Source organism: Rhipicephalus sanguineus, chromosome 1 (genome assembly GCF_013339695.2).
Source record: "Rhipicephalus sanguineus isolate Rsan-2018 chromosome 1, BIME_Rsan_1.4, whole genome shotgun sequence".
Classification (NCBI taxonomy): Eukaryota; Metazoa; Arthropoda; class Arachnida; order Ixodida; family Ixodidae; genus Rhipicephalus; species Rhipicephalus sanguineus.
Window position 1 is genome coordinate 132,241,240 of NC_051176.1, and position 12,046 is coordinate 132,253,285.

At 43.3% G+C, this 12,046-nt stretch overlaps 1 protein-coding gene across 1 annotated transcript; it reads right to left on the reverse strand.

Moving 5' to 3' along the window:
• Positions 1-4,671: 4,671 nt before the first annotated feature.
• Positions 4,672-9,270, reverse strand: LOC119386887 (uncharacterized). The gene is made up of 5 exons (XM_037654165.2): positions 9,098-9,270; positions 7,636-7,697; positions 7,332-7,421; positions 6,563-6,589; positions 4,672-4,846 (listed from the first exon to the last, which is right to left on the reverse strand). The coding sequence occupies exons 1-5, from the start codon at positions 9,174-9,176 to the stop codon at positions 4,787-4,789; spliced, it is 318 nt and encodes a 105-aa protein (XP_037510093.1). The 5' UTR covers positions 9,177-9,270; the 3' UTR covers positions 4,672-4,786.
• Between the last annotated feature and the right edge of the window lie 2,776 nt (positions 9,271-12,046).

Below are 12,046 nucleotides of genomic sequence, written 5' to 3' on the forward strand. Positions count from 1 at the left end.
TGCAGTCATGCTGCATCCCGCAGCTTCCCAGGCTGTGCAGACTTCCTGCAGAAAGGGTGAACCAGTAGTCCACTCGGAGGTGACAGGGTGTGACAAAAGCCTGTAACTTGTCTTCACGTACACCACACCTGGGTGACTCATGGTCTGTGGAATTTCTCCACAAAGGCAGCAGCTCTCCTGAGGCCCCATTCGACAGACTGTCAGCTGGTAATTGGAATTCGCTAATTATAAAAGCGCTGCACGTTTAGCGGTTGTAGATTAACAGATCTGTGTGTTTTAAGGCTAACGAGACGTTCACCATAAAGTTTCATGCATTCGGTGAACGCGTAATTTTAAAATTTGCAGAATAAAAATTTTCCCATCGGCACAAAATGGCAGATCAAGCTACCATGGCTATATACACCCGGTGGTCGATGTTAGATTGTGAAGAGCGAATGTTCCATTCAGTAAAGAAAAAAAAAGAGCGAATGGTCTATGGGCGTGGTATTTTACTTTGCTGTGGTTGCGTGTATGTTGTGGACGTGTGTTGGTGTGTATATGTGCGGTATTTTACCCTTCGATGCTGCATGTTCCTTGGCTCGCTCTGCTAACGCAAGGGGTAGCTCTTATTTTTTTCCATCCACGACAAAACACTGCACATATTCTGCAGAAATGCTGCAGAAATTCTGCAGACATTCTGCGGGCATGCTGCTTCCTTTGGCTACAAAGGCTCTGCAGAGTTTCTGCAGGAAGAGTGTACCAACTGCCTCCTGGGAGGTGACAGGAGTGACTGTCACTTGTCTTCACGCATTCTGCATCCCGGGGACTCATGGTCTGTAGAATTTCTGCAGATAGGCCGTAAGTTATTTCGTAAGGGGTTGTTGTTGTGTGGCGCTAAAGCGGGATAAGCAGAAAGCACTTTGTGAAATCGTTTGTACGCCGGAGTGTTACTGGCAAGGATTGTAACAGACAAACCATTGCTCTTCCACTGGTTAAACATTCATTGAAGCAGTATTACCGAATCCCTGCTTCAAAGGAGTGGAGATAAAGTGGCATATGGGGGGTTCCAAATTACGCAAGTTCTTACACTCCTGTCTAGTGGATTTAAGCACCTGCGAACTGGAAAATCCGCATTCTGTATTTCAAGAACGTTTTACAAGCGTTTTATCTGGTTCTGTGCGAGCGCGCGAGTGCCATTACCCGTCCATTCTAGTGTGTGTTTTTGCAAATCTTTGATTATTTTGGAAGTAACGTAATCTGAAGTGTGGCCATTTATGTATATATGTACAATTTTACCCGGCTTATGGGCACCACGTAAAGATGCAGAATGCTGTTTTAAATGTGAAGCATTTCTTTACGGACCAAAGGCAGTTTGACCGTTTCTATCTGTCTATATATCTATCTAGCCGCCTACGTCTGAGTGCTCTCGTGATCGTCTCCCTAAAGAAAAAATTAGCATATGAGGACATGGGTCTACGGCGAACACGATTAGCAGGCCGTACCATGAAAATATCGTTACATGCTCGTCGCGTACGTCACGAAACCCTTTCCTTTAGTCACGTGCGGCGCATATTCGCATAACACACACCATGGTAAGGGGGTATTGTTCCACACGTGATCCACAGTGTATATCAACCCAGGTACTACGAGAATAGACTTTGTAAATCTTAGAGGTAGCGTCAAGGAAGTCATGTCGCTGAAAATTCAGCACCGGCGTCGGCGGCTTTGGCGGTGAGTGAAAAATCCTGCTAGACGAAAAGAATAAAGATCACGATTACAGCCGGAATCGGGCCCAGACATTTTGCGTGGGCAACGCCAATTGGGCAACGCCAATTGTGGGCAACGCCAATTGTGGTTGCAGTGTTGGCCATCCGCTTTTGTAACGATGTAATAAAAGTTACATATGTGATCCTATGACTGAGCAAGCTATAGTTAAGCGTTGCTCGACGCCGGAGAAATATACCAACGACCACTACTTATGATATGGACATCATCGCACCAGTAGCGCGCACTTCGTTTCGATTAAACATGCGGCTGTGCCCGAACGTTCGGACCATAACCTACCCTTTACATATCAGCGTAGTCGACGCGCCTGGTAAGCTCATGATACGCACACAATTACAAAATTTACCCACAGACGTCGATCCCCTTCGTAACGCTTGCATGAAAGCAAAAAGAAAAAAAAAGAGCAAGAGCAAAAAAAAAAAAAAATAAGCGGCATAGGTAGCTCCTTCCCGCCTGCTTCGCATGAAGTCGATTCCCACAGTTCGTGGCATATGTCAGGCTTTTTTTTTTTTAGTAAAGTGCGCTAACAAAGCACTTTTTAAAATTTATGAATTCAATCACTATACCTTTACTACTTCATTAACTTTCGTCAACACCGTGATTGCGTATATTTCTTATCATTGTGTACGACAGTCTGTGCGGTACAATCTTCGAATTAAAAGCTTGTTCACGAGCGTCATGTCGCTACAAAAACAATGCGTTTCAAATTGCTGAATTCAAATCGATGGCTGCAACTTACAATGGCGAGCGAAGAAATATCACGCAACAAACCTGAAATGTAGCGAGTAATCTACAACATGCGAGCCGGAGCAGTCTTGTCTTTTGTGAGCATCTTGGCCTCTCAGTTGCTGATGTTCAAAGAGCAACCGTCGGGACGAACATTACAAGACGCGAGTAAAAGGCTGCCACCTGACTCTATGATGTCTCTCACAAACAGGGAAAAGATAGATGCTGTGCTTTACTTTAATGATCACGGGCGTTCCAGCTCGCAGTGTCTTTCAAAAACAAAATAAATTGACAAAATGTAGTGCGACACTTTCTGTAGTCAATATAGCACGACTACACTGTTTTCAGATGACAATCGTATTTTGCGTCGGGAAAAAGCAAGAACGCTTCGCAAGACCTGCACCCTTTATGGTGACGGTGCAATGCACATTTTCTGCTCATTCTGAGGATTGAAGCCCGGAATTTTGCTTCGAGGGAATGGGCAGCGAGCGAATTGATTTACTGCTTTATTTTCCTATTCGCGCGATTTAAAAGGCAGCCCGAATCGCTGCTGCCATCTATTGGCAAACGCCAGAATGTATCGCTACAGTCTTTGCGGCGCTCTCTCCATGTAGGCTCCAGTGAGGTGATACATCTCTCATACTCTTCCACCGTGATATGATTTCCTTAACTAAGTGAAGGGAATAAAAGGCGTCTCTTATGATAACAAACAGTTCCTTTGCGCACGCTCAATCAAGAGACGCACATCAATCAACGGCAATCTGAAACAAACGAGCACCCCCAAAATTTTATTTTGGGACAGTATCTTTATAATAATAATAATAATAATAATAATAATAATAATAATAATAATAATAATAATAATAATAATAATAATAATAATAATAATAATAATAATAATAATAATAATAATTTTCGGGGTTTTACGTGCCAAAATCACGTTATGACTATGAGGCGCGCCGTATGGTGGCAGACACCGGATTAATTTCGACCATCTGCAGTTCCTTAACGCGCACCTAACACTAACCGCACGGGTGTTTTTGCATTCCGCCTTTATCTGACAGTATCCATAACGATCAACACCATTTACCGGGTTTTCCACTCAGTTCCAGCGCACCATCGCCCGAATTTCCTGAATATCTTCGAGTAGTATTTATTATTATTATTATTATTAGTAGTAGTAGTAGTAGTAGTAGTAGTAGTAGTAGTAGTAGTAGTAGTAGTAGTAGTAGTAGTAGTAGTAGTAGTAGTAGTATCACGCTGTTTTCCTGCTCGAAATACTGCCCCCGTTTGTAAAGTTTGAGCGTTTCAAATGAATAAATGAAGTGGCGTGAAGATGTTCACATAAACAGACAGCACTGTTGCCCCCGACCTCATGATGTCACCAGTTCTCTAACGTTGAAAATTCATGACCTCCTATACTTTGGCCTGTCGAAGACAGCTACAACCACCAGAAAAGGGCGGAAGATGCAGTGGCACGAAAGGCAACGTATTCTGAAGTCGCGCAGGGCAGCACGAGCACTACTCAATACACCATCCTACACGCATTCGAGAGCGGACGCCTCATTTATACGAAGAGCACTAACACCAACTTTACCCACACCACGAAACACACATTACATTAACAGGGACCTAGGCTCGCGCACTTGCAAGCGGTGTGGGGCCTATCCATCAAATAAGCACACCTTGTGGGAGTGCCCGGCTAACTACACATTTAGAAAGACCAATCCTATCCAAACGTCTACAAACCAAGCACCCCAGCAGCTGGGAGGAGTATACTATCCCTCCACCCCCTCTCCATGAATATTTCGAAAACTATTGTGGCCACTTCTGGTGCAGCACATCAAGAACGTGCTGGGCCAGGTGGCCCAGACTGGTGGGGGGGGGGGGGGGGGAGGGGCCTTACTTCCTTTGGAACTAATAGATGTTGCTTCTCTCTCTCTCTCTCTCTCTCTCTCTCTCTCTGCAAGTATTTTTACAGGCAGGCGACGCGTCTCCGACGCTCGTCACCAGACGTCACCGGGACACTGCAATGCATCGGCATGGTTCAAATATTGTATCTCCGTATACAATTAAAAAAAAAACTTGTTCCTGCTCATCCATCTACGACAATGCCACGAGGACGGCTATCCACGCCTCGAGATTTAATAAGTGATGGCGACAAAAACTCATGAATTCGTACCACTTTCAATTTTATTATTTTTTTTTTCATGCACCCTACTGGTGTACGAAGTCAGTCTTGCTTCCGTCGGAGAATGTCGCTTCCTTCTGTACAGTACGCCTCACACTTCCACGGCTATCGTGAGCTCTGCTTGCATTTAGCGTAAGCCGCCTTAATACCGTTCGCTACTTGTTCCTGAAATAGAAGAAAGAAAGAGAATGTGCAAAATAAGAGAAGATGGAAAATAAACATCTTCATTCCGAGAATATGGCTTCGCAGAGGCGTCCATGGTCCAGGATTCCATGAGGTAAGCACGACGTTTTCCAAGTTTCTTCCTTCCGGGTGTTTACCTCCAAGGTCGTGTTTTTTTATGTATCATAGTACATTCAAGATATTTGCGTTGGCTGGCATCGGCACACTTATTTTTCTAGGCTCATGTACAAAACTGTGTCCGTGTGCTGAATGCTCGTGCTGTGTCAGACATCTGCTATACTTTGTCACAACGTCTATTTGTCTTCCTCCCATTGTATGCTAAGCGGCAAGGAGCGGCCAGCGTCACCTAAGGCGCCAACCTCTTACATCATATCATGTCAATTAAATAAAAAACACATACATATGCCTTCGCTGAGGACGAAGGTACAAGTGCGTCCCAATTCCACTCAATCTGTATGCGTGACATCGATGCATCATCGTCATCTGTCACGTATACGCGCTCGTTCAGTCGAGTAAAATATTGCCGACACTTAGTGCACCAGACTGCCCGAACATATACTCTTTGCTGGCAGCTCTCACTCTCGCCTGGACTGCCCCTTCACGAGAACTTACTCAGCCTTACTAGGAATGACAGGCAGTGCCTAATGCGGTGTCTATGTTCGCAAAGAGAATTATAAACCACCTTTTGTACCCCCTGTCTTGGAGTCAATTTACGAAGACGATCCAATGTCCAATAAATACATTGCAGTGATTACGCCGCTTTCCACTGTTTGTTTATGCTCTGCCGCAGCACCGTATTCCTCGTTAACAAGGCGTGCTCCTGGCTAACAGCCTCGCCTCCTCTCTTTACTATATTTATCTCCCTTTTTGGTCCAAAGTTTGCGTTTGGCGACCGCATGCCCTAACGCTTGCTTGTTTTATTCAGCGGTTTGCCCAAGTATTCGTTCCACCACTTGTAAGGTGCAGGAACGAAATTTTTACGGACAATATTTTAAGGTCTACTAGCGTTTTTAATTTATTATTTTGCTCACTTTTGATGTTTCATAAGCTTGGAGAAGAAGCCGTTTATACACTTCACAATAATCACTGAAGTGCTATAATTTAGCAACATGTTCTTACATAATATGTGCCCCTGTACACAAAACTGGGGTACTCTAATGCAGCTCATAAAATTGCTGCTACCCAGTGGTGATAGACACTGCGAATACGACTATGGGAGGCATCCCTCACTAACGAAACGATTTCATAACTGGACCTTAGTTTCAGCGGGTGTGTTGATTCTATTTTCTTTTTTTGCTCATATTATCTTACGCTGCACTCTGTGATACGTCTAATAAGTCAAGAGTAAAAGCCCAGAACTCGGCAGTGAAATGAATCCATGTTGCTGGAGTATCCGTTATTCTATGTTGTTGTTTTGATCTTGTTTTCTTTTGCGCTAGGAAAAAGCGGCATTTTGTATACTACTACAACTACTATAGAGCCCCCACATCCTACACATCGATTAAAAGAAGACGAGAGCGTCAAATTACAGCAGTTAGAGCATCTAGGGTAGTTTTCTTTTCTTTTCCTTTTTTTTTTTGATGGTCAAGCAACCGATGATGCATCCACAATAATGACGCGTTAATGAAGAGTAAAAAAGCAAAGAACAAAGAAAGCAGAAAAAGAATTTAGCCAGCCTAATGAGGAACGTGTACTTACCGAGAACACTGTAGAAACCAGTGCACCCTACGACAATGGAGAAAAAAATAGCGCAGTTTGAGCAACAATGCCCGAGAGTGTTTAGATCACGCCACAATTTGTTGTCATAAAAACTCAGATATTCTTTTAAGTTGCCCAGCATGGCACGACAAATTCTTCTGTATTGCTTACGTGAAACACTTGTGGAGTACTTTCTGCTACACTCTCCCATATATGTCATTTAAAAATAATTAAGAACGAACATAAAAGAAGATTTTATGCCCTGCAAGGAGGCAAGAGTGAGCCGGATTTCGCGGACAGTAAGCTTACTCATGCTCAAGGGTGTGGACACGGCAAGCACTGGAGAGCAGCCGATGATGTAACATGTAGGCCACTATCCATCGGCCTCTGGCTATTTTTATTCCGTCTTACTCATGCCCATGCATAGAGGTTACAGATGTACTAGGAATGTGGTGAGAACTTACGAGTCCAACTAGGAAAAAGATAAAGAACCAACTCAGCGTCAAATTTTGATATCGTTCAAAAAATCGCGAACATGAAAAACACAAATCCCGCCAATCTAGCTGCATGCGCGTAAGCTTTCCAGTGAATTGCGTTCCAATACACATCCCTCACTTTGAGATATTAGGCAAAGGCAGCAGCGCCATCAAGCAAATTTTGCGAAAGAAATATACCAGCATATGTAAGTATGTAAGTAGGCCTACATACAGGACGCAAACAAACAGACGTTATCCCCGATGAGCCGTATTATCAAAAAGTCTGCACTTACAAAATCCACATTAGTCTGGCATTTAGCCTTTATAATCTCCGCAATGCTGTCTCCCTTCTCAACCAGGATCTCCGACGCCTTCGTTTTCACCTGCGTAGAGAGCCACATCTTACAAAACTTAAGACCAGAAACAATGGAGATGGAAAGTCTTTTTTTTTCTACTCCTTGTGGGCCATCCAATTAGACAGTCCAACAGCGAGACACAGAATTACTGGACGGCCAGTGTGAGAATAAAATAAATACTTATTTAAATAATTAATTCGTCATGATTCATTGAAGAGGTGGGTTGGTCACAGTGGCATACCTGAGGAGGAGCATGTTGTGCCATGCAGCTGAGAACTTGCTTGATCTTATCGTTGCTCAGCCCTGAAAAAAAAACAAGAATAACAAGCTTTAACTACACATATTATCGAATATGGGAGTCCAGCTTCTCTAGTGGCGGTGAATTTAGGCGACCAAGTATACAGCACATATGCCACACTGAAAAACTTAAAACGGGTAGTTTGGTGTATATATATATATATATATATATATATATATATATATATATATATATATATATATATATATATATATATATATATATATAGCAGCGGGTTGGCACGACGAAAAATGCAAAAATGCAACGTGAAAAACACCAAAAATGTGCGATCGCAAAAATGTGCGATCGGGACTGTGCGCGTTTCAAGAAACGTTAGAATAATTGAAGGCTTATCATGTCCCTCAATAGTTATCGTAATCAATCTTGAGTACGCTCTCTTTCCTCATATTTTTTAAACTTTATCAATCTAAGATCATTCATTTATTGTCAGGAAGACCATGTGCTACGCTGACACGCGCATGAAGTTCGCTGTGTGAAAGCGCCAAGAGCGCGGCGTTAAAGAAAGAAAACTCACATGGCGTAAACATCGTGGCCATCATCATTACTATCATCAGCCTATTCTCTGTCAACTGCAGGATGAAGGCCTCTGCCAGTGCTTTCTCCAATTCGCCATGCCATGCGCGAGCTAATTTCATTTTATGCCTGTAATATACTTAACCTCATCACCCCATCTAACCCTTTGCCCTCCTCGGCTGCGTTTTCTATCCGTCCATTCCGTTGCGCAGTTTATCTGCCCTGCGCGTTATGTGGCCTGCCCGACGTAATGACCATTATTTTCAGGCCACGACCCGAGTCTGAAAACTCGCATCCTATAGCGTGCAATTGATAGAACACTCACCAAACTACCCGTTTTAGGTTTTATCTCTTTGGAAACAGCCGAGAGAAACTTGCGCGTTTATGCCGCGACATAAGGGATTCCTTACAATCCCTATTCAAATGTCACCGAATTTCCCATGACAATCTCTCCTACACATACATTCAATAGTAATAACGCCACACTGAAGAGACATCTGAAATTGCTAATGTAAGACGTAGCACTGGAACTACGACCTGCTGAAAAAAGGCTGCACGCGAAATCTTCGGGCATTCAGGCCCATATTGAAAGATAATATTTTAAAAGATATTCTTTTCTGAACTGCTCTAATTGCTTAACGTTATCGCGCCTGTCGTAATGTGTTATTTAGTCGTCACATTTCCTGCAGCTCTCCTAATGCAGAGTAGCCAATTGGACAGGTGTTCAGGCTAAGCTGTCTGGTTTTCATCCTTTACTTCGTCTATCTGTCGGTCTGCCTCTCTCTCTGCCCGCTCTCACGATGGTTCAGGTACTTCTTGTAGCCAAGAAGGCCGAGCATTAGTCTAAATAATGGTAAAATAGTCATCTTACCACACAACTCCCTGCCACTGGCAGCCTCAGCGAAGCAGGCTCCGGCGAGAATAAGACCGCAGACGAGTAGCACCTTCATTTTGGTTCAATTCAAGCCCTTTCAGCGAGACCGCAACACGGGACCAGAGAAGCAAGTACACTGCGCGATTGTTCACTCTGAGCACTCGTTCGAATGTCTTAATAGAATTAGGGCTGCGGGCGCGGATATATATGCGTGCGCTCTCTCCTCTGTGTCCTTGATCATGACTCCGAAACACCAAGCTTAGTGTGAAATGTCTGACGGCTTCCCTCTCCGTATCGGGACGCTATGTTCCGTATCCGTGCGTTACAAACGTTTCTTGCATATAGTTTTCTTCAAGCAATGAAATAGATAACCACACGGCAAGTTACGCAACACGGAAGGCTGCTTTCTTTGTGGGGGTCTAGAAGGCCGTGGAATTGTAGGAAACATGTCCACGACGGCGATGCATTGCGCATTTTGATTGGCGCCTATTTGCATTTTCTCTTGCACATGTGTGTGCGAGTGTGCTTGCTTATCAGTTTGTGTGTGCGCTCGTGTGCACTGGGGCCGTCACATGCACGTTAGCATATAGTCTATCTGCGTATATGTGTAGGTGAGTGCGCGTGTGCTCGCGCTCGGTTAGGTGCGTATTTGTGATAAGGAAAAACAGAAGCGCGGAAAAAAACGAGGACGAGACCTGAGTACGCAAACCTGGCACTTATTCCCATGGCGTCTAAGGTTTATTGAAGAAACGGGACACTTAAACGCGTCATATGAGCGTCATTGGCTTTCACGTTCGTGATGACACATACCACGTGATAAAACCGCGGCGAGCCACCATACAGCCAAGGTCAACCACACCACATATGTAAGTCCAGAATATAAGAACCGCACAGACTAGCAAAAGTGAGCCAATAAAAGACAATCTATAGCTACACGTCGCACAACAACCTTTGCTTCCCGAGATATCCGCAAAGATGAGAAAAATAGTTGTAAATAGTTCATTTCAACGAATACACAGGAAGGCGCCTCAGGGTCCCCAGCACCAACCAAAAAAATGAGAAAATAGCAGAACTCCAAACAATACTAGGAAAGTTGAGCAAAATTCTTTTTTTTTTTTTGCAAAACATGTGCAGCCAGCCTTTGTCTCACCGCGTCGAGAAACTGCTTCGCGCGTTGGCATGATAGGCACTAGTGCCTATATTTTTGTATGTATGTGAAATAAACCTCGTACTTACAGAGATTATATTAGCGCTATTAGTCTATGAGGGCTTTGCGTTCAAAACATATATTTCGTTTTTTTAATGCTTACCCTGCGCAGAGTAGCATTGATGTTATGAACTGTTGTTCTCTTTAATGCATTTTTCTTTGTTTAATAATTTTTGATAATATTTGAAATAAATTTCTTGTATTAAATTAAAACTGTTAGAAAGACCAATTCTTCCTCTATCATTTGAAACCCTACACTTTAGCATCAATTAATTTCTGTAGCAGGAAAAAATATCTCCTGGACTACCCAAAAACAACCGATTCTTCCGCGGTCACGAAAGTGTTGGACACGAACTCAGTGAGACAAGTGGCTTATCCTATTGCTTGCGAATCCCTTTGGAGGCGAGAGAGAGCATATCTCGTGTAGTCTGCGCAGCACTGAAAACGCGGACATTTAGCCTATACTCGCACTTAGAAACTGCTTTCTTTAAATTGTTTGAGATTCCATGAATCAACAAAATGGCTATAAGGTTGGCTGTCAATCTCCTCCCCATGTGCTATTTTTTTCCATGTAACTTTATTATCGTAGACTTATTCTAATGTATCCAGCAGACAGTTAAGCCAATTACAGCATAGAAGGTGTTATTTGCTGTTTTAACTGTAGTATAGTAATTATGGGCCCAATTGAAATGATTCGAGAAGGACGAAGAAACACCTTTGCTGTCGGTGGGACCCGAACCCTCAACTTTCGAATGTATATGTGTATATACACATGCAAAACTCAAAAATATCGGGGGAGGGGGGGTAGGTTTGAACCAGAGTTCTACGTAATGTGTTACAAAATATCGACTACTTGTAATCAGTTACTTTTTCTTGTAATTTTGTAATCAAATCGATTACCTTTTCGAAACTGTAACTTTCTCGGTAATTCAATTACATTTCCTTGTAAATGATTACCGGTAATCAATTACATTCTTTTTCCAAAATCAAGTTGTAAGCAGTCTTCTGCGGCAATTCTCGTCCCGAAAAATATGCGGCCGCTCGGTAGGCACCCCCCGTCATGCATGTCAGACGGGGGGTCGCATTGCTATGGGGGTGAAATGCGCAAAACACCCCTTCGAATTGCACTTAGAAATTGCTTACAGAGGCCTTAGAGAGCCTATAGAAAGGCCTTACAGAGCCTATTTTTTCCCCGTTTCCTTGGCCTCACCGGCAACGCCTTACACGAGCGCCAGCAGCAGCAAAGCGCGACGCTTCATAGAGTACATGGACACTATCATCGAAGCACTGTGCAAACTACAAGCTGGTGCGCACGGTGTTCCTAAGTTATAATACCGCCCTTCCCTTCAGCGCATGCATTGAGTGTTCAGTGTAACCGCTGACCTCTGAACGAGGAAACATTGAAGAATAGCGACAACTTTGAAAAACAACTCCTATTTAAAGCTAACAACTGCTAGTACTATATCACAGAAGCCACAGTAAGCCACCCAGCTTTGACGCGAGCCTCCAGCCTTCTCTCTACCATGCAAGCCACAGTAGTTCGTTGTTGTTTGAGTAAACTTGTGTTATTGTGTCAGGGCAATAAAATTTTGAAGAAAGTAGCGCAAAAGTAATCGATTACATTTCTGTAATTGCTCATTTACTTTTCTGGGGCTGTAATTGACCACTGTAATCTATTATATTTTAAAGCAAGCAATTGTGATTTTAATCGGTTAATTATTTTCTGTAACGTGTACAAG

Coding starts and splice junctions, on each gene's coding strand:
- LOC119386887 (XM_037654165.2), bottom strand. CDS start 9,176: ATGAAGGTGCTACTCGTCTGCGGTCTTATTCTCGCCGGAGCCTGCTTC. Junction 6,590..7,331: donor GCCAGACTAATGTGGATTTT/GTAAGTGCAGAC, acceptor CCATTGTCGTAG/GGTGCACTGGTTTCTACAGT. Junction 4,847..6,562: donor TGGTTTCTACAGTGTTCTCG/GTAAGTACACGT, acceptor CTTCTATTTCAG/GAACAAGTAGCGAACGGTAT.